Below are 22,856 nucleotides of genomic sequence, written 5' to 3'. Positions count from 1 at the left end.
TGAAGTCCTTAAAGTCTGTTTTGCAAGGACAGTACACAGGCATTATAATTACTTTGCAATCAGGCAGCTACATAGCAGCATCTTCAGATTTTCCTTCTACAGTTAAATGTTTAATATCTGTTACTTTGGGTTTTACAGACAACTGTTTGTTAACTAATTGTACACCACCACCCTTGGTCTTCTGTGCTGTTTAGTAACCAGTTAGGCTAGTGAAACGTGGATGATTAATAGTTTAGACAAGAAGAGAATAGAAGCTTTTGAAATGTGGTGCTACAGAAGAATGCTGAAGATTAGATTGGTAGATCTCATAACTAATGAGGAGGTATTGAATAGAATTGGAGAGAAGAGAAATTTGTGGCACAACTTGACTAGAAGAAAGGATCGGTCGGTAGGGCATATTCTCAGGCATCAAGGGATCACCAATTTAGTATGTGAGGGAAGCGTGGGGGGTAAAAATCGTAGAGGGAGACCAAGAGATGAATACACTACACAGATTCAGAAGGATGTAGGTTGCAGTATGTACTGAGGGATGAAGAACCTTGCACAGGATAGAGTAGCATGGAGAGCTGCATCAAACCAGTCTCTGGACTGAAGACCACAACAACAGGCTAGTGCAGCCAGCTGGAATGCTCTTCCTTAAGCAATTATCCATCCAAACTTAATATTTCACACAGTAGTTTTTCTGAGAACATCTCCATCTCAGGAAGTTTGTTTCTTAGTGACTGTATGTTGAATTGGATTAAGGTCATATTTTCCTGGATAGAGACAGTCCTAACAAGTAGCCTAAAATAGTCTTGTTTTTTAGTATGGTTCTGGTCCTCGTAACAGAACATCTTCTTCTAGCTTTAATTTTCCTCAACAGCAGTTGTCAATACCAGTATTACTGTATTTTTCAAATTTTGGACAGGTCAATATTATTTTAGTTTCAATGTTATAATTTATAAGTACTAGTTCTGAATGTGCAGTTAAAATTAATTTTTATAGAAACATTTGAAATTATGAATTATTTACACACTTAAAATTTCTATTATTGATTATGCAATCCTATAGTATTTACTATGTTTATTTCTGGATTCGTTTGTGAAATAATAATTGAAATTAATAATGTAATGAAAACTAGTAGGAATAATTTTTTAAGAAAAATTGTAAACCCTTTGGAATATTGTTAATTCTGCAGAGTGTGAGTGTTTTAAGCTTGCCTCTGATGTGATCAGATCTATTTTTGTATAATAGGTGCGAACAATTTAATTTCAGCTTTGTTAATGTGAAAAATCAAAATACTGTATGATATACTAAAATGTGAGAAAATCAGTGGAAAATATATTTATGTAAAAAAAAAATTTCTGCAACAACAATCTTCCAATTTATTTAGTTCAAATCAACCATGAGGACCTGATGTTAGATTTTCAGCCTCAAGAATCAAACCCCTAGACAAGAAGAACTGGAGCCATCTCAACATGACAAGCTAAGTAAACTTGAAAGTTTATTGTATTCTTCGTTCCTCACAAATCTTCATAAAAGACTTTGCTTATTAATTACTTGGACTGCGCATTGTTTAATGTGGACAATAGATGAAAGAAGGAAGGAGAGGGGAGTTACATCTTCTTCATTTGGAAGAGACCAAGCCTGACATGGATTAGGCTTGGTCACTGACTCATTTCCCTTGTCCTTTAAATCTGTTTTCATTTCACTGTATAGAAGTGATGTAGAACCACTCATCCGTACTTTAGTGCCAAAGTCTAATGCTGCTTTTCTAATAAATTCCAGAATTCTTTCACTTGCATAGTATTTATCAAGACTGTTCAGGTGAAGGCCGTGTATTGTGTGGAATCTACTTCATAATCTGCTTATATCCACAAATAATACATTTGTATGTTTCTTCCAAATGTGAAACATAGTTTCATTTGCTTTTCTTACTTTTACATCGACACAGGACCACTTAAGTAGATCATGCCTGTGGGGCACTGAGGAAAGTAAGACATGACTGTTTCTTAAACAATGCAATGTTTACTAAGGATAAGCACAAACTTAGATGCATTTAGCATGTGTGATGTGACACAATTTCAATAAATGATGCATAGGTTCCACATGTCTGGTGCAGACCTGTGCATATTGAGATGAGCATGACGACTGTGCCCTTCAGTCAGGGTGACACACATATGTGGGATACTACATAATATGTATCATGTAATACAATGTCAAGGGATGAATTTGCTAATACTAATCCTGTTAATCCACCAAACATGAATAGGAAAATGAACCCTAGAGACACCAGTTACTGACCTACTGCCTGCCAAACTGACAATATGTGATTCGCGAATAAAAGAGTTATTATTAGACTTGAGTTTCAAATCAGATTCAGATACTAATGCTGAAGACAAAGTGTTGCCTTATTCATTAATGAATAAAAAATAAATATCATTCAGTAAATATATTTTGTTTGAAAGGAAGAAACATGGACAATTTCAAACTATGACTAAGATGAGTGGTGCTGATTGTACAAATTAGTTCAGAATTACTAGAAAGCAGTTTTCTGAAGTAAAAGGAATCACACAGCACGCCATTAACTCGAAGGGATGTAACGGACAGGAGCCAACTGCATGTGAACAAAAACTGTCAGTATTTTTGAGGCAGGTGATGAACACTGACATTCAATCAGGCATGTGTTGCATCCCACATCTGATTGATTGACTTGGCTGACAATTTCAAATGCAACATATTTGTCATGTGCTGTGTTGTTGTGGTCTTCAGTCCTGAGACTGGTTTGATGCAGCTCTCCATGCTACTCTATCCTGTGCAAGCTTCTTCATCTCCCAGTACCTACTGCAACCTACATCCTTCTGAATCTGCTTAGTGTATTGATCTCTTGGTCTCCCTCTACGATTTTTACCCTCCACGCTGCCCTCCAATGCTAAATTTGTGATCCCTTGTCATAAACAGATAAATATACAATGTTCATATCTAACCAATAAAAGAAATACTGATACACTTATTCCAGAATCATAACTGAATGTGAACTCTAAATATATAGTCAACATTCACAGTCTGAAAGCCATAAAAGATAGTCATTACAATTCTCTATGATCCCATACGTGTTATGGTGCCACATCGCCTAAACAAATTTCTGCAGCAAATAGTTTTACCTGAGCACATTGTGTTCAGTATGATTACAAGTCACATTCATGAACATGCTATGTTATCAACCACACAACTCAAAATCACACTCTACTCAGTTCTTCACAGCAAAACATACATTACAAATGAAAATGATTCCTTAAATAAAGAAAAATACTTTTTCTAATTCCCAGCTGAGGTTTGTTTTAGCACAATTCCATAAATTTACCTTCAGAGATAGAAAGCAGAAATAATGGATAACTTAGCAATCAACTAATGCAATTAGATCTTGCCTAATAATCTTATAACAGCTCACTAGTTTAAATTCTTAAAGGTAATTGATGTCTGAATATATGTTAATGTGAATACTGTTAAAATAGACAACAACTTTAGGAATGCACAAGTTTGAGAAGGATTAGAAGAAGTTTATCAAGACAGTGTCTTTAGTTCATCTCTGATAGATTGCTCTGTTTACCTTAATGTCACTACATCATATTGCAATGGTTCCAACATGGCACAACCTTCTGAAACAAGTCCAAACCCCATTAAAATGTTGTTGTTGTTGTTGTCTTCAGTCCTGAGACTGGTTTGATACAGCTCTCCATGCTGCTCTATCCTGTGCAAGCTTCTTCATTTGCCAGTACTTACTGCAACCTACATCCTTCTGAATCTGCTCAGTGTATTCATCTCTTGGTCTCCCTCTACGATTTTTACCCTCCACGCCACCCTCCAATGCTAAATTTGTGATCCCTTGATGCCTCAGAACATGTCCTACCAACTGGTCCCTTCTTCTTGTCAAGTTATGCCACAAACTTCTCTTCTCCCCAATTCTATTCAATACCTCCTCATTAGTTATGTGATCTACCCGTCTAATCTTCAGCATTCTTCTGTAGCACCACATTTCGAAAGCTTCTATTCTCTTCTTGTCCAAACTATTTATCGTCCATGTTTCACTTCCATACACTCCATACAAATACTCTCAAAAACAAATTAAAATACATGAGGAGAATCAGATTAAAATTCAGCACGTTATGGGGAGCCCAGTGCATCAACTTTACTAGAGTTTGACACTTCTGATAAACACAGTTTTGCAACACCTCCGTACACAATCTCCACAAAAGCTTCTACTTTAAGCTTAATCCAAAAGTTCTAAAACAGTATTACTACAGAGCACCACCAGAATATTTCCAGATTACTTCCATAGAAAATTGGGAAATTTGTTAGTGATGGGCATGATAAGACAGCCTATGAAACATTACTAAATGTCTTCTCTGAGAACTACCTATAACACATAGTTAGGAACCCCACTCATGGTGGAAATATATTGGATCAAATGACAATGAGTAGACCCATGCACTGTGCTCCAGCAGGTTGCAGCAAGCAGGTGTGGACCATGGAGAGAATGCCTGCAACTGCCGGTGGAGGGGGAAGGCTACAGTCATGAATACTGGACTAGATCCACTTGAAGAGCAGTCTCAGATCGCACCTGATTAAAATTACAAGCTACATTACCAAAATATCGTGCAAGAATGACGCTGATATCTGGCAGAACACCCGACAACCCAAGATGTCAATAGATCACCAGCAGAGCCTGAAGAGTTACATCAGAAGACTCGATGGGGAGGAGATGTACCATAAAATCGAGAAGCTGGACAAGCTTCGACAGAGGAAAGGGAGGATGCTGAGTTCCATCAGGTTTTTGCTGAGATGTTGAGATGGAGAAGTGTTACCAGTATTCGCCAGAATTAAACATCACTTCAACTCCAGAGCGGCAAACAAGATAAAATGCCGAGTGAGCATGGCACTAGTGAGAGAGAGGATCCAAGGTATGCACCACAGATTGGATGTTGTAGCAAGGGAGCTGTTACACCTTCATCTGTACATGACAGCCTCCTTAACAGAGGAAGATTGGAACTGGGTAAACTACACCTCCTGCTCTTTAGCAGAGTGTGCCAGAAGGAATGCCTCATCTAGCCAATCTGCAAAGTTTGACTGCATGAGCAAGAAAGCACAGCAGATGGAGGAGACTCACACTGAGACGAACCTAAGTGGCACACAGTTTGATGACACAACCTTAAAGGTACTCAGCAAGGTTCTCAAATTTTGCACCAACCGCTAGAAATGTGCCCATTTCAGGTTTAAACAGTGCAATAGAGCAAGTTATAGCCACACTTCCACCTAATGTGACAGAGGAAGTCTGCTGAAAGACTTGCAGGTCTCTCACCAATGCCAAGCCTCCAAAATCGAACATCACAACTGAGGAGAGGCATGCACTCAAGAAGCTCTGGGAAGACAACAGTATTGTATTACTGGCAGCAGACAAAGGGAGTTCTACAGGCATTCTACAGCAGGTGGATTATGATGAGGAAATATGCCAACTGCTATGGGACACTACATATCGAACCTTGGAGTGTGTCCCCACTGATAAGGTGGACAAGAAGACCAAGGCTCTTCGGACGGAGATGGGGTTGCCTGATAAGATCATCAGACAACATCGGGCAAAAGCACCAGTGTCACCTAGACTTTATGGTTTTCTCAAAATACACAAGGACGGCATGCCCCAAACACTCAATTGTCAGTAATATTGGGGCACCTACGTATGCTACAGCCAAGTACTTGAAAGATCTGCTGTCTCTGTATGTGGGGAAATGTGTTCAGCACATCCAAAACTCAGAAGACTTCCTGCAACGCCTCAAGCAACTACGCATCACAGATTCGGACATCATGGTTAGTTTAGATGTGGTATCACTGTTCCCTAGGGTCCCACTGAAAGACTCACTAGAATTGATTGTGGAAAAATTTGATGGTGCTCTGTTGGACCTGTTCAGGCATACACTGACATCCATGTATTTCCTGTATGGGAACCAATATTATGAGCAAACTCAAGTGTAGCTGTGGGCAGCCCACTGTCTCTTGTGTTTGCCAAATGTTCATGGAGAGATTTGAAGAGAGGGCATTAGAGACAGCCTGATTTAAACCCACATGCTTCTTCAGGTATGTGGACGTCACCTTCATGATCTGGCCACATGGGAAGGACAGTCTCAATGAGTCCCTTGAACATATGGACTCTTGCCGCCCAAATATCAAGTTCACCATAGAACTGGAGAAGAATGCCCAGCTTCTGTTTCTGGATCAATCGGCCACAGTGTGTATCGAAAACCCACACACGCTGATTTATATCTGCAGGCCAGCAGCTGTCACCAACCTGCACAGAAGGACAGGGTTCTTAAGACATTGGTCCGTAGAGCACGTACCCTGTCAGACCAAGAGAGTCTACCAACAGAAATAGAGCATCTTAAAACAGTGTTCTGTAAAATTTGATATACTACCAAACAAACTGAGATGGTACTCCAACCAGTCAGTACACGACAGGTTCCAGAAGCAGAGCAAGATGAAGCAAAGAAGGTGGCGTATCTGCCCTATGCTGGTTCTGTTTCTTCCAGAATCAGTAGGATTCTCTGTAAACACATCAATTGTGTTTTCTGTCCATCCAGCAAGATAGGGGGACTGGAGGGAAATGTTAAAGATGACCTGGGGTTACGGAAACAAGGCATTTACAACATTTCAATGTGGCATGTCCTACATTGGCCAGACAACAAGGAAATTGGATATCAGATGCAAGGAACATCAAAGGCACATAGATTAAGACAGGTGATGAAATCAGCCATTGCTGAACATTGTCTGGAACTAGATCATGTCATGAATTATGATGAAACCAAGATTCTAACACAGACACCCAGATTTTGGGACAATGTTATAAGGGAATCGATAAAGGTAAATGTAACTGACAATCACATGAAATGAGACATGGGGTACCAGCTAAGCAGAGCCTTGAACCCTGCTCTGGAATAGTTGAAAGAGCAATGGGGAGAGCTGCAGCACTACATGAATAGCAGAACCGAAGGCGTGGATATAGAAAACAATTTCCAGACAGAGTGCCAGGCTCACCGGACCAAAGGCAGAACATCCAGGAGCAGGTCCGATGGGCACAGACTGCAGAGGGAACATCCAGAACTGCAGCAGACAACGCCCCAGAAGATTGCATGGAGTGGGAGAGGACCACAGGGAGAACACTTGGCAACACAGACAGAACTCCAAATGCACCAGGCCGAAGATGGAACACCCAGTAGGGGTCTGGTGTGTGCAGAACACAGAGGTAATGCCCTGAACTGCAGTGGATGGGAAAGGAAATGGCAGTACTCCAGCAAGTTGCAGCAAGCAGGCGCGGACCGCAGAGTGAATGCCTGCAACTGCTGGAGGAGGGCAAAGGCCGCAGACATAATTACTGGACCAGGTCCATTTGAGGAGCAGTCTCAGGTCACACCTGATGAAGGTTACGAACTATATTATTGAAATATCATGCAAGAGAAACCCTGATATCTGGCAGAACACCCGACAACCCTAGATGTCATTAGATCACCAGGAAAGCCTGAAGGTGTACTTCTCCCAAGTTGTTTATTGACTTAAGTGTTTTTCACCAAGTGCTCCAGATGCAGGTTGATACATGTGCTGCAGTGATGTTTTTGAATTCTCAAACTTATGTGACTTGAGGCTCAATGACATTGACATTCATCACATAGGAGCTGGTAAGTTATAACAGACAGAACATTGTACTGTTGGAACAATTTAAAGCATCTGCCTCTTCCACGTCAGTGGTTCATTCCATCACGTTTTTGGTGGTTGCTGATGCCAGTGTTGAGAACATTTTTCAGGATGGATACATTTTAGGCATTTGGATTTTATTTTACTGATACAGTTCACATTGAACCTGATCAGGTATCATATTCTCCACTGGAATCACTGTGTGATGAATTTTCGGACTTGGATTCAGAAGAAATAGGGTGTGCTACAATTTTCTTTCATCAAATGTTTTTGGAATTCACTGCTTAGCTTCATCTTTGTTGTACACACCCTATTCCTGTCACCCTGAAAGATCAGGTGAGAGCAGAATTGAAAAGACTTCAATCTCTAGGAATGTGCAACCTGTTATGGCTAGTGATTGGTCATCTCTGGTGGTTATAGTTCATAAGCCATCAAAGAAACTTCACCTCTGTGGTGCCTTCAGTACTACTGTCATTGCACAGTCAATCATGGATATGTATCCCCTCCCATGCCGGGAGGAACTGTTGGCAAAAATACCGCGTGGCCAGTATTTTTCTTAAATTGATTTGTCTGGAGCGTACCTGCAGGTTCCTGTGGACGAATAGCCTCTGCAAGTTCTGGTTTTGAATACTCCTTCTGGTTCCTATCAATATTTGCACGTTCCTTTTGGTATGGCTAGAGCCCCTTCTATTTTCCAATGATATTTATACCAAATGATTACGCATGTGATGGGTGGCATTAATTATCTGGATGTTACTGTTGTCACTGGCTCCTCTCCTTGAAAAATTTGTGCACTTTTTTTCTGTCTTACAGTCCACAGGCATACTGCATAACCTTGCAAAATCTCATTGTTTTTAACCTTCTATTGTTTATTTGGGGTTCAAAGTCTCAAGGATGGGGTTCACCCTATGAAAGACCACATCTCTACTGTTATCACTATGCCTCACCCTTTGTCGATGAAGGAGCTTCAGGTCTTCCAAGAGAACATAGCCTTCTACCATATATTCATGCTGGAAGTGGCCTTGTTGGCCTACCAATTGATGCCTTGTTACACAAGAATGTACCTTTTTGCTAGAGCCTGGATTGCTAATATGCTTTTCAAATGTTGAAATCCAAACTATTCTTGGCCCCCTGTTTAGCCACATATCTCCAGACCAGCATATAGTTTTGGTGACCAGTACCTCACAGTATGGCCTTGACATGGTCCTATCACACCAACATACAAAAGACTCTGAATGACCTGTTACTTCTGCCTCAAAATCTCTCCCTCCAGCCCAGCAACTTTACTCTCAGTTGGAAAATGAGGCTTTTGTCATAGTCTATGCTCTCCAGAAATTTCATGTTTCTTTTTTTTTTTTTTTTTTGTATGGTTCCAAATTTCACCTTTCATTGTTTAACCCACACATTTCCTTACCTGACAAGCCAGCACACCATCTACAATGCTGGGCACTGTTCTTGTCTTGCTACAATTAGGATATCCATTTTTGACCTACATCCATACTACCGTAATGCAGACACTTTGACTTGCTTTCCTGTGGGTCCTGATCCCAACTTTGATAATGAAGAACTGTTTTGCTTCCATCATGATACTGAAACCACAAGCCAAGATTGAGGGTTTCTCAATTACAAGTTCATGCATAGCAGCTGCCAACCTGGTTCTCCATCAGGTGGTTCAGTTTGTTCAACAGGGCTGGCCAGACAAACTGCTTGGTAGGGCTTTGGACCCTATGCATGGCTATTTTTCCTTATGGTATTGCCTCTCAGTTTTTGACAGTGTTTTGCTGTTGTCCATGGGAGATCGATATGCCGGGGCAGTCATTTCTGCCACATTATGGCACGAGTTTCTACGCCTTCTCCACCAGGGTCATTGGGTAGTTTTGGCATTAAACTGATAGCTGGGAAACATGTTTTTTGGCCATGGATTGATGGTGAAATTATCCGTTATGTTGTGGCTTGTGAGCAGTGTGCCTGGCAGCAGGCAGCTCCCAGGGCATCTCTGTCAACCTGACCTGCTCCACACCAACCATGGGAGTGCATTCATGAAGACTTTACAGGCCTCTTCTTGAATACCTATTGGCTCTTGGTGGTGGATGCATTTTCCGAGTTTCCTTAGATTCTCTGGTGTGTGTTGACACCAGCTGAGGTCACAATTTGCACACTTTTGAGGATTTTTTTTTTATTTATTTATTTATTTATTTTTTTTTATTCATTGGTTGCCTTGTACCTTACTTTCTGCCTGCTAATGGTCACCAGTTCATTTCACACACCTTTCAATTATTTTGTTCCCATCACAGCATTTGTCATGTTAATGCTCCATTCTTCCACCATCAATCAAATGGCAAGGCAAAATGACCAGCGCATATATCCAGGTTCCAAATGAAAAAGTTTGTTGTGGATTCTTCACCAGACAACATCCTTCTCCGTTTTCTGAGAACCTACTGTTTCACACCTATGGGTGAATGGAGACTAGCTGAGTTGCTTAATAGCTGGCAGCTATGCATGTTCCTCCACCTGCTGTGGCCTGCACTGCACCTGCTTTCGTCGGCTTTCTCCGGCAGCTTCGCACCGGGATCACCAGTGTGGGCACAAGGTTTTGTGTTCCTGGCCCAAGTGGACAATTGCCATTGTTGTCTGCCGTTGGGTAGTGCACCATTTTGATCAGTTGCACTCCATCACCACAGGCCGCACCACTTCTCTCCGCCTCGAGCGCATTGTCGCCTGCTGTGGAGGCACCTCCATTCCATTGGCCATCTCCTCCCCATGCAGTACCCTGGGGCTCCAGCTTCCTGGTGCAAAGTGCCTCTCCACCACATCATCTGCCAGCAACTTGCACATATATAAGCAAAGTACAGCAATGAATAACTCTAACCAGACATTCTAGTTTGTATTGAGCACATCAAATGTTCTGTGTTTTGTGGAGTTTCAAGAGGCTATCTCCATTATTGTTCATAGATTATGAATAAAGCCATATTTGTGCAACTTGGACTAGTTTTTTGTATTAGTTGGTTACTACACAATTGGAAACATGCACACGTGGCGGCAACACACTCAGTGCACTCACACTCACAGACACTAGTACGATATAGAAAAACCTTCTTTTAATGAGGGATCAATCTTACCACATAGAATGTGAAATATGATGTCACATTCAGTGCACTGAATACTGTTTCTCACCATGATTCTACACTTTCTGCAAAGATTATGATTAAGATTTTTAATCATGTTTATCAGCACTTGTCAGTCCCATTTGTGTTCATACTTAACATTTTACCCATTTGTGATTTAACACATATATTTCTTCCAGTAGGATTGTAATGATCTTGTGTGTACAGACCTTGTTGATAAATTTCTTACTGAGATTGTCTTTATCACAACTTGAGCATAACTAAATTTTTCATTTGATTCACTTTTGCACATTTAAAATGACATGCATTTTATCTTACCAGGACCACTATCATGATTAGGATTACAAATCTAGGCATAGTGGAAATGATGTCAACAGTGATCACACTGGGAAATGCCAATCACCATGTTGCAGCAAATGGAAAAAGAAGCTAAGTTACTTAACAGGTCACAGATTGTCGAACACTATCCTGTGAAAACCTACTTGTTCAGTTTATAGCAATGAACCTAAAAATGTTATCAACTCCTTATATATCTGTTACTGCCATAAGGATCCCAAACACAAGATTAGATGAATTAAAACACCCACAGAAGCATTTAAGCCGCATCCTTCCTGTGAGTCATGTGTGAAAGGAAAGGGAGAAAGTCCTAATAACTAGCACTATGAGACTGAACCTGTGCCATGCACCTGATACTGTTTACCCAGTAAAAAAGTTGATATCCCACAACTGAACAAAAATTTATCTGAGTTAAGGCCCATTGCTCTAAATTATAATAGAAGGTAAACTTAGGTACAAAAATGAATTACGTCTCACTACTTGTGTATTGCAATAAAGATTCTATAATAGCAGACTCTATACAGTATTCAGTGACATAAAATTAAGTCTGGAATCTTATTATTTTTTCATCGTCTCATGAAACTCTTACAGTTTTGTAAAAGTGAAATGGGCTACTGCCTTTGTATGGCAAGAAGTAATACTTAATAGCAATCCATTAATGCTTCTTCGTTTGGTTAAATGACAGTTGAAATTCAGAGTAATGACAGACATGGTTCAGAGTAATGACAGACATGGAGCAGTACCAGCACGCTAAATAAAATGAATACACTAGACTATAAATTACGAAACAGTTTATTAAAAATTGCAAATGATTTACTTTATCAGAAATTATCCTGAGAAATAATAATTTTAACAAAGAATACTGCTGGTTCTGTAATATTATAAAAGCAGCAAAGCCTTGTTTCATTTCTTGGAAACACTTCAAGACTTGGATGGGAGCTTCACAGAAACTGTCTTCACTTCTAAGTACTCATGTAGTGTTTCTTCTCCCCTGCAAAAAGTTAAATTTGTCATTAAAAAATATTTCTGTTCAGTAACTCATGTTATTTAAAAGGATTATTTTTTACTTACATTTCCCTACCAATTCCAGACTCTTTATATCCACCAAATGGTGCCTGAACAGGAATAACAAGGAAGCAGTTGACCCTTAAAATAATACAATGAATTTATCAATCATTACACTGAACGCAGAAAGCACATAGCATTTGAGAACAAATGTTATAAGGTACACAATTTTCTAGCACATTTCTATTACTTTATACACTATCATAAAATTGTACCATGACAGTGTGAGAAGAATGGTTCAACTAACTGTTCTGTGACTAATGTGGTCACACAGTCTCTCAAAAGAATGAAATATCTGTAATGTTATAAAAAGATGGCATGACAGCTTTAGGATGTACAGAGCAGTTACAACATGGGAAGGTGTCAGTGCCTTGTCTCTGTATGTCTGCTAAACTGAGTTTCTCTATAACCTTTATTACACAGAATGGCCTCCCTCACCCACTTCCTCTTACTATATGAGCCTTCTGCATTGTAGCAGACTTTGTAAAAATATGTGCATATTCAAGAACACATTCCTCAACTCACAAAGCCAATAGTCTGGCATAATTATATTCATGTACATTAAAAAATATGTTTTTGCAACTTATGGATCCCAACCTAAAAGACAAATTTTCATCTTTTTGAAGAAACATTTTGCCTGAAGTGCCTGTTATTTAATGATCTGCAATTCAATAAAGCTGATCATGTTAGATTACGGATATGAGACCATTCCTTGAAATAAATAATGTTTAATGGAAGGTTTTTGTATGAATTAGCTTGAGGTGAAAAGTGTGCTCTGTGGATTTCCAATATTTGTTGCATACATATATTGGTTTGCCTTTCTTTAACCTAGCATCTAACATAAGTTGTGGAGGAAATATTGTCTTACATATTCCTGTATTTCACTGGAAGCCAAACAGATCTTCCCTAAGGTACACCTCTACCAGTTTTTCTATTCTTCAATAATTTGTGTCAGTATGTATTTCGCAAACATGACTTATTAAACTTATGGTTTGGTAGTACTCACACCTTTTTGCACCCACATCTTTGAAACTGAAATTACTAAGTTCTTCTTGAAGTCCAAGTTTATTTCACTTGTCATGTATATCTCACATACAGTTATGTCATGATTCCCAAGGATCTTAATATTTCTGAGGAAATGTCATCTATGCTGTGGACCTTGTTTTGAAAAAGTTCTTTCAATTTGGTTCATACTGGTTTCCCACCAGAGCTTGTAACATTAATTAAGGTGGCTCTATTTTCTCAAAAGGTGTCTTTAATTTTCATACAAGTGGCTTCTGTTTGTCTCATAATCATGTATGTTTCTACAGCTGTATATTTCTCTAACCATTCCTGCTATGGTATTTTGTGCTTTCTGTTAGTTTCATTTCTTAAAAGCTGTCTTCCCTTTTGCCTACCTCATTTCTTACATTTTTAAATTTTTTACATTTGTAAAGTAAATTCAGTATCTCTTGTGTACCCAAGGATTTCTTCTGGACCTTGTCTCTTTGCCAATTTAGTGTTCTACTGCCATTACTATTCCAGTTCCCAAAGCTCCTCAATCATATTCTTCTATATCCCTTTCCCTTGTTGTAGCCAATCACTGCCCAGTGCTTCCTTTGAAACTCTCAATAAGCTCTGCATTTTTACTTTATCCACTTCCCACCTCCTTAACTTCCTACCTTTCAGATTCAATTTACAATTATGGTCTGAGTCCGCACCTGCCCCTGGAAAAGTTTTGCAGTTTAAAATCTGGTTTCAAAAATTCCTGCCTTACCAGTAGGCAATCTATCTGAAACTTCTGCTCTTTCCTGATCTCTTCTGTGTAATGATAGTAATGGCAAATAAGGAATAATAGAAAAGGAAAACTAAGACTATGAACTGACAACATTAATCAGTTTGTCGAAATTCTAACAAGGGAAACTCCCGATTACATCCCCCATCAGATTTAATTGTGAGAGGGCCCAGTGGACAGCCCGTCAAAAATGAACACAGATCAAGCATGGAAACAGGAAGAATGTGAACTGGACTGTGAAAAAAAAGCAACATAGAAACAGTGAATAGTCCAAGAGCAAGAAGTGCAATATAGAGGTAGTGGAATGCAAATGGCATCATGGTTAAGTGGCTACAGTGCTGGACTGCCGGTGAGCAGGTGAACTCTGTTCAAACTTCCATTATGCTAAATTATTATTATTATTATTATTTCCACCATTTGCTTTATTCAAATTTGTGTCTGTGTCATAATGTAATGTCCATTTGTAACAGAAAGGCATAAGGTAGTGAGACAGGGACCTATAATGACATTTGATTCTGCACAACTACTCTATTAGCAGCTGAAAGGAAGTGGCTTTCAAATGGGAACCACAAACATTTGATGACAAGGGTGACAAGTCAACCAAATCCTCTACAGAAAACGATGTCTGGTGTGTCATACATGGCATTAGTGACAGTATGTCTGTCACGCAATAGGAATCTCTTATAGACGCACCTAATTTGTATGCACGGTAAATGAGTGAGATAGGCCTCCTTGCTTAATACACATGTTCATATGAATGTGAAAACTCCCAGAGAAAAGATGAAAACATAATAGTCTGTCACATAAGCTGCACTGTTTCTCTGTGCACTGTCAAAACATACGGTGTTAACATTTTTGAAGTCACATTCCATTTTAGAAGTCCTGACTCTTGAATTTCTTAGCTGTAACATAGTTCACATGCATTTATTTGTTGTTTTATTTTCTGTCAGACATCTATGTTGTATCTTGCTTGCTCTCACTATTCATCACATTTACTTGCGATGGTAATGTAATCTTACCACCTGACTCATTTTCTGTAACCAATGTATAGTATGACAACTACCAAGAGTACAGAAAGGCATTCTGACACCATCACCACTTACCCACCATGTTATGGCTGTTTCAGCTTGCTCTTTATTCCACTTCTTGTCCTCAAACCATTCACTGTTTATATTTTGCTTTTTTTCACAGTTGAGTACACCTTTTCCTTGTTTTCATGTGTGTCCACTGAACTATCTTACTACTAAATCTGAAGGGGGTGCAATGTGGAGTTTTCCTTGTAAGAAACAACTGAGACACCTGAGATCATGTGGATATAAATAAAATAAACTTTTGTTCTGGAGCACAATAACATATGTTTGACTCAGTAACATAACAATAACATTAATTCACACATTAAAAAGTATGAGGAATACACATATATTGAAACTCACCAAATACTCCCAGCCTCTAAAGCATTTGCACAAGTGAGTGCACTATTGATATCCTTTGTCAAGATTCCAGCAGCCAACCCATAAGAAGTATTGTTTGCTCTTTCAATGGCTTCCTCAAGAGTTTTGAATTTTAAAATACTCTGAACTGGTCCAAATATCTGAAACAGCAACATTTTGAATGTTTTCAAACTTTAAATGATGTATAAATCTACTGTAAATGATCATTTGTTTTCAAAGCTCTATATTCTCCAAAGTATTATGTATACAAATGTGACTGGTGCATGAATAGAACTGTAAGCTCAACAAGTTTGCATTTTTCACTCCACAAATGTTCTACGAGTGCTCCTCTGCCCACATGATATACGTCCAAGTGGTAATCAAGTTTGTTCTGTACCTTACATAGTATACTGTCAATGGTCATCAAAGCAGCATTGATGTTTTCTCTGAGCTGTTCCAATGTTCTTGACAGTGGGGGTACATAAACATAGTCCTTAACATACCACCATACAAAAACTGTCACAAAGCATTAGTTCATGTGATCTGGGGGACCACTATGCCCAATCCAGCAATGCAGAATTTCATCATTTGTGTAGTGCCAAACATAAATGCTCCAATGAGAGGGTGCCTCTTCTTGTTGGAAGATGAAATTCTCAGAATCAGAACTCATTTGTGGAAACAACCACAACTGCAACATATCAAAGTAAGAGGTAGCCATCACAGTCTTCTCACAGGAGAAAAATGGCCTATACAGAATTGTCTGTGACATTATGCAGAAAAAATTGATCTCTGGCAAATCTCATCCCTGCACCACAATTTCATGAAGATTTTAAGTGCACCACACACTCATATTGTGGTGAATCGGAGGTTGCTTCATTGCTGCATATTAGCTTGGAGGTTGAATGTCTATCCTCGAGTGCTTCCTACATTGTGATGCAAAACTGAAGGTGCCACTCATGATCTTCTGATTTTAATTGTTGCATGACTGCAGACAGTATGTGCCAAAAAGTAAACACCATCATAAAACCTTCCACACAGTTTGCTGCGGTATTCAAGTTCATGACTTGCTGGCTTGCATGGACCATCAATTTTTTTGGACTGCATACAAAACATTCTCTCACCCTCTCCATGGTTGCATCTGGCACACTTGGTCAACCAAGACAACCAGACCATTTACAGAGACAACCAGTGTCCATAAACCGTCAATAACAACACGCAATCCTCTGTTTACATGGCAGTTCTTTTCCATAATTTCTTCTGAATGCACACTGCACTGTTGTAGTAGACAAACATCACACATATGCCAACACACAAAAAATCTTTCTTGCTTTGAAGCCATATTGTCAGGACAGTACACTCATTATGTCAACTGGTGGGCATAAGGCAAAACTGGTGCATTTATGGTTCGATCATCCATCAGTCATCTCTGTACTTGTAATACTTTGGAAAATATAAAACTCTCAAAATAAATGAATCATTTATAATAGCACTGTATTTTGGAGAGAAGCTCTATCATTATTTTTACTGGCAATGTCAATTAATGCAACATACTTAATTATAATGGGAGTAGGAAAAGCTTAAATTAGAAGCAGAGGTGAAATTTGTGAATGTCTTCATTTTATAGTTATTGTACATTATCTTACAGTATACCTATCTGAGCATTCCTGTGTGTTGATACACCAACAAGGCAACAATTTTTTTTAGTAAGGCTATTGCATAAAAAGGAAAATATCATTCAAAAAATCACTTTGTTAACAGAGAGACAGACAGACAGGCCATCATTTATATTCAGGAGGCACAGCTGTTAATACAGCTGATAGAAATTGATATAAACACACAAAGAACAGTATTCCTAGCAGTAAGAGCTTTCCTGATCGGATCCAGAAACAAATCTCTTGGACAGTATCCAGGGGCCATGGCACGGGAGGTGGGGCTATGGGGGCTATAGTATAGTGTCCCTCCCTCTCCCCCCCCCTCCCATCCCCCAATGGAGTATCATATTACATGGATAAAATGACTTCACAAATCAGCAAATATATTACTTCAACAGATTCAATCTTTTTTTTTTTTTATATATATAGTCATGTAGCAGTATAGGTTGCAATGTATTTCAAATACATTTTAAGAATAAGAGTGGCAAATAGCTTACTATCTAAACCAATAAATAACATTTAACTTAAAATGGGTGTCTTTATTAATATTCATTGGATGTATATTAATGTATGAGTACCACTTACAATAATCAAGAAAGCTAAATGTGCCGGGTATGCTTACCAACACTTAAATTACTGACCCCAGACAAAAACTTTGAAATTGCCAAACATCTGGGTTAAATCGTATTATTTTCCCAGGCACACACATTCTGTAGACATGTTTTTACACTGAACTCCAAAAATTACCACAAACTACATTAAGCAACACCAAATTTTACAAGTTTGTCGGTGGAGGACCCCAACTCTCCTTTTGTTAAGCGATATTCCATTCCCCCCAACCCCCTCCCCTCCTCCCACCCCCACCCCCCACTAAGCCAACCCCCCCTCCTCCAGACCAACTTCTAGAATCACCCGTGACAGTATCCACATCTTGCTCTCTGAGCAGCAAAGTTTTTACCTCCAAACCACTTAAAGCACTTTTTCCCAAACTTCTCATTACCCAATGCCATTCACAGCTTTAATGCCTGAATAGGTTACTGCTCTATCCATAGAGATATGAATTTCCTATTTTGAACTCTGAAATCAGAGCATTATTTCCTAATACTATCATTACACTACACAAGAGTTGCTTTCCATCACCCTCCTAACCTATGCAACATACCTGTTGACATATTTATTCCAATGTTCATATTCCCATTAACTGATCTCTCTTTAACACCTGCCTATGCACAAATCCACAAACATATTTAGCTGCACCTCAGGAAAAAGTAAAACATTAAAAGGAGTGTCATATGTGAGACTGTTAGATGGCATTCGTTCACTGCATAGTGTTTTACATAAGAACATCACTCGTCAAATTTCCAGAACACTTGAATGCTGTTAGACAATAAACCTATCTCCTTACTTAATCTTTCCCTCTACTCCAGAATACCATTTGCCTAAACTTTCTCCCCCTTTCTCTTTATACCTCATGAGCCTAGTTTCTGGGGTAGACACGCCCCCTCCCTAATGCACCCACTTTTTCCTCTTTTTCATATCCTGAAGAAAAACTAGTTCAAAAGTAAGATGTGCCCTTTTGTTGATTTGTATATGTTTTTATCAGCTATATTGAGAATTGCATGACCTACAGGCTGTTGAAAATATTCTTCAGACTGGTAGCATAATTTATCAGTGCTAATAACTAAACAGCATAGATAGAGAATAATGTGCACTTCATTGACTTTTACTTAGAAAAATGATGTATGAATGGTACATAGATGACTGAATGTTTCAACATGTAAAAGTAAATATTTGTTGTACTAACTGAAAAAGTGGTTCATGGTGTGGGCTCCTGTTGTCATGTCCTAGTTCATGAACCACGGGCAATATATGAGTGGCCAGGTAACTGGTCCTGACAGTCGGGATACCAGTTACTTTGGAATAAGGCTGGGCATCTCAGATATATTCTGAGTCGTGGTCACCTTTGTGCTCAGACGGCAAAGACTACCAAATCCACCAGTTATTCTCTCAACCATTAGGGGTAAAACCCAATGGAACACGGGGCAAGTAAGGCTAGCAACCTGCTTTCCTGGTACTTTAAATATGATGCTGGCAAAAATCACAGCAAAATGCCTCGGACCTTTGGAGGTGACAGAGTCTCACCTCTAATTGACAAACCAGGGACTCCTAAGATATGACTCGGCAAACGAATGGTAACGAGATGGCGAGCTATTAATATCAATGGGGGCTACTCTGTGAAGAAGGTAGAGCTGGCAGAGGCTGCAAGTAAGATGGGGTTGGACGTTTTAGCTGTTAGTGACATTCAGGTAAGGGGTGAGAAAGAAGAGGAAGTGGGAGAATACAAGGTCTACCTGTCAGGAGTCAAAGCAGGAATAGCATAATGGGGTGAAGGGCTTTACATCAGGAAATAAATGAAACCCAGCGTAGTTGCAATAAGGTATGTAAACAAATGACTGATGTGGATAGATTTGAAAGTGTCCAGCAAGAAAATTAGGATTGTGTCAGTATATTCGCATTGTGAAGGGACAGATCAAGATAAGATGGATAGTTTTTATGATGCACTCAGTGATGTAGTTGTTAGCGTAAAGGACAAGGACAGTGTTCTTGTCTTGGGTGATTTTAATGCCAGTATTGGAAATCGAACAGAAGGGTATGAAAAGGTTGTGGGTAAATTTGGAGAGGATATGGAGGCCAACAGGAACAGGAAACAACTCTTGGATGTCTGTGCCAGTATGGGCTTAGTAATCACAAACTCCTTTTTTAAACATAAGAACATTCACCGGTATACTTGGGAAGGCAGGGGAACCAGATCTGTCATTGACTATATAATAACAGATCAGGAATTCAGGAAGGCTGTGAGGGGCACGTGTGTATTCAGGGGATTCTTTGATGACACTGATCACTATTTAATCTGCAGTGAAATTGGTATTGTGAGGCCGAAAGTGCAGAAGGTCAGGTCCACATGTAGGAGGATAAGAGTGGAGAAACTTCAGGATAAGGAAATCAGGCACAAGTACATAACAGTGATCTCAGAAAGGTACCAGTTAGTTGAATGTAGTCAATTACAGTCATTGGAAAAGGAATGGACAAGGTACAGGGACACAGTACTAGAAGTGGCTAAGGAATGTCTTGGAACAGTAGTGTGTAATGGTAGGATGAAGCAAACAGCTTGGTGGAATGACACAGTCAAGGCAGCCTGTAAAAGGAAAAAGAGGGTGTGGTGTCACCGCCAGACACCACACTTGCTAGGTGGTAGCTTAAATCGGCTGCGGTCCATTTAGTACATGTCGGACCCGCGTGTCGCCACTGTGTGATCGCAGACCGAGCACCACCACAAGGCAGGTCTCGAGATACGATATAGCACTCGCCCCAGTTGTACGACGACTTTGCTAGCGACTACACTTACGAAGCCTTCTCTCATTTGCCGAGATACAGTTAGAATAGCCTTCAGCTAAGTCCATGACTACGACCTAGCAAGGCGCCATTAACCGTATCTGAAGATAGTCTTATCTGTATTATCAAGAGCGATGTACCACAAGGATGATATAAAGTTAAGTATTCGAGGAGCTGCATACTTTTCTTATTAGCATTCACTCCTTATCCTGTTCCAGAATTCACGCCCGTCTGCGTTAGATTTCGGCCTCCTCTATCTACAAGGTGTTGGCACATTACCAACACATCAGAGGGCATATCAAAAATGGCTACATACTAGAACTCAGGTAGACAGAGAACGTTATGTTGAAGAAAGGAACAAAGCCAAACAGATAATTCGAGCATCCAAGAAGAAACCTTGGGAAGACTTTGGAAACAGGTTGGAGACTTTGGATCAAGCTGCTGGAAAATCATTCTGGAGTGTAATTAGCAGTCTCCGAAAGGGAGGTAAGAAGGAAATGACAAGTATTTTGGACAGGTCAGGAAAACTGCTGGTGAATCCTGTTGATGCCTTGGGCAGATGGAGGGAATATTTTGAAGAGTTGCTCAATGTAGGTGAAAATACGATCAGTAATATTTCAGATTTTGATGTACAATGGGATGGGAATGATGATGGAAATAGGATCACATTTGAGGAAGTGGAGAAAATGGTCAATAGAGTGCAGTGCAACAAAGCGGCTGGGGTGGATGAAATTAAGTCAGAACTCATCAAATACAGTGGAATGCCAGGTCTTAAATGGCTACACAGGATAATTGAAATGGTGTGGGAGTCGGGACAGGTTCCATCAGACTGGATGAAAGCAGTAATCACACCAATCTTTAAACATGGAAACAGAAAAGATTGCAACAACTACAGAGGTATCTCTTTAATCAGCGTTGTGGGTAAAATCTTCTCAGATATTGTTGAAAGGAAAGTGCGAGTATTAGTTGAGGACAAACTGGATGAAAATCAGTGTGGGTTTAGGCCTCTTAGAGGTTGTCAGGACCAGATCTTTAGCTTACGGCAAATAATGGAGAAGTGTTACGAGTGGAACAGGGAATTGTATCTATGCTTTATAGATCTAGAAAACGCATATGACCAGGTTCCTAGGAGGAAGTTATTGTCTGTTCTATGAGATTATGGAATAGGAGGCAAACTTTTGCAGGCAATTAAATGTCTTGACATAGATAGTCAGGCAGCAGTTAGAATTGATGGTAAATTGAGTTCATGGTTCAGAGAAGTTTCAGGGGTAAGACAAGGCTGCAACCTGTCTCCACTGTTGTTCATATTATTTATGGGTCATATGTTGAAAACAATAGACTGGCTGGGTGAGATTAAGATATGTGAACACAAAATAAGCAGTCTCGCATATGCGGATGACTTAGTTGTGATGGCAGATTTGATTGAAAGTTTACAAAGTAATATTTCAGAGCTAGATCAGAAATGTAAGGACTATGGTATGAAGATTAGCATCTCCAAAACGAAAGTAATGTCAGTGGGAAAGAGATATAAACAGATTGAGTTCCAAATAGGAGGAACAAAGTTAGAACAGGTGGACGGTTTCGTAGTTAGGATGCATATTCTCACAGGATGGCAACATAGTGAAAGAACTGGAAGTGAGGTGTAGCAAAGCTAATGCAGTGAGTGCTCAGCAATGATCTACTCTCTTCTGCAAGAAGGAAGTCAGTACCAAGACTAAGTTATCTGTGCACCGTTCAATCTTTCGACCAACTTTGTTGTATGGGAGCGAAAGCTGGTTGATCAGGTTACCTTATCAGTAAGGTTGAGCTTACGGATAAGAAAGTAGCTAGGATGATTGCAGGTACTAGTAGATGGGAACAATGGCAGGAGGGTATCCACAATGAGGAAATCAAAGAAAAACTGGGAATGAACACTATAGATGTAGCGGTCAGGTTCAACAGGCTTAGACGGTGGGGGCATGTTACATGCATGGGAGAAGCAAGGTTACCCAAGAGACTCATGGGTTCAGCAGTAGAGGGTGGGAGGAGTCAGGGTAGACCAAGGAGAAGGTACCTGGATTTGGTTAAGAATGATTTTGAAGTAGTAGGCTTAACATCAGAAGAGGCACCAATGTTAGTACTGAATAGGGGATCATGGAGGAATTTTATAATGGGGACTATGCTCCAGACTGAACACTGAACACTGAAAGGCATAATCAGTCTTAAATGATGATGATGATGATGATGACTGAAAAAGTAATTAGTTATGGTTATTGTATTAACAATTTTGATACAGATTACTTTTACCTTACTACTGGAGGCATGGGCACCTTATTGTGTCATGAATGGAATATGGTATTAATTTCAGCAAATGAAAATCATAAAC

General features: G+C 39.6%; 1 protein-coding gene across 1 annotated transcript in view; it reads right to left on the bottom strand.

The window, feature by feature from the left end:
* Positions 1-11,951: 11,951 nt before the first annotated feature.
* LOC124613159 (aldehyde dehydrogenase 1A1-like) overlaps positions 11,952-22,856 on the bottom strand; it is a 91,774-nt gene continuing 80,869 nt past the window's right edge. The window contains exons 10-12 of the mRNA XM_047141786.1: positions 15,450-15,607; positions 12,249-12,323; positions 11,952-12,168 (exon numbers count right to left, since the gene is read on the bottom strand). Coding sequence (XP_046997742.1) covers positions 12,099-12,168; positions 12,249-12,323; positions 15,450-15,607 — 303 coding nt within the window. The 3' untranslated portion in view covers positions 11,952-12,098. The remainder of the gene's footprint in view (positions 12,169-12,248; positions 12,324-15,449; positions 15,608-22,856) is intronic.

This window comes from Schistocerca americana, chromosome 4 (assembly GCF_021461395.2).
Source record: "Schistocerca americana isolate TAMUIC-IGC-003095 chromosome 4, iqSchAmer2.1, whole genome shotgun sequence".
NCBI classification, from domain to species: Eukaryota; Metazoa; Arthropoda; class Insecta; order Orthoptera; family Acrididae; genus Schistocerca; species Schistocerca americana.
Note: the sequence above shows the minus strand (reverse complement) of the source record. Positions and strands in the feature narration are given on the sequence as shown.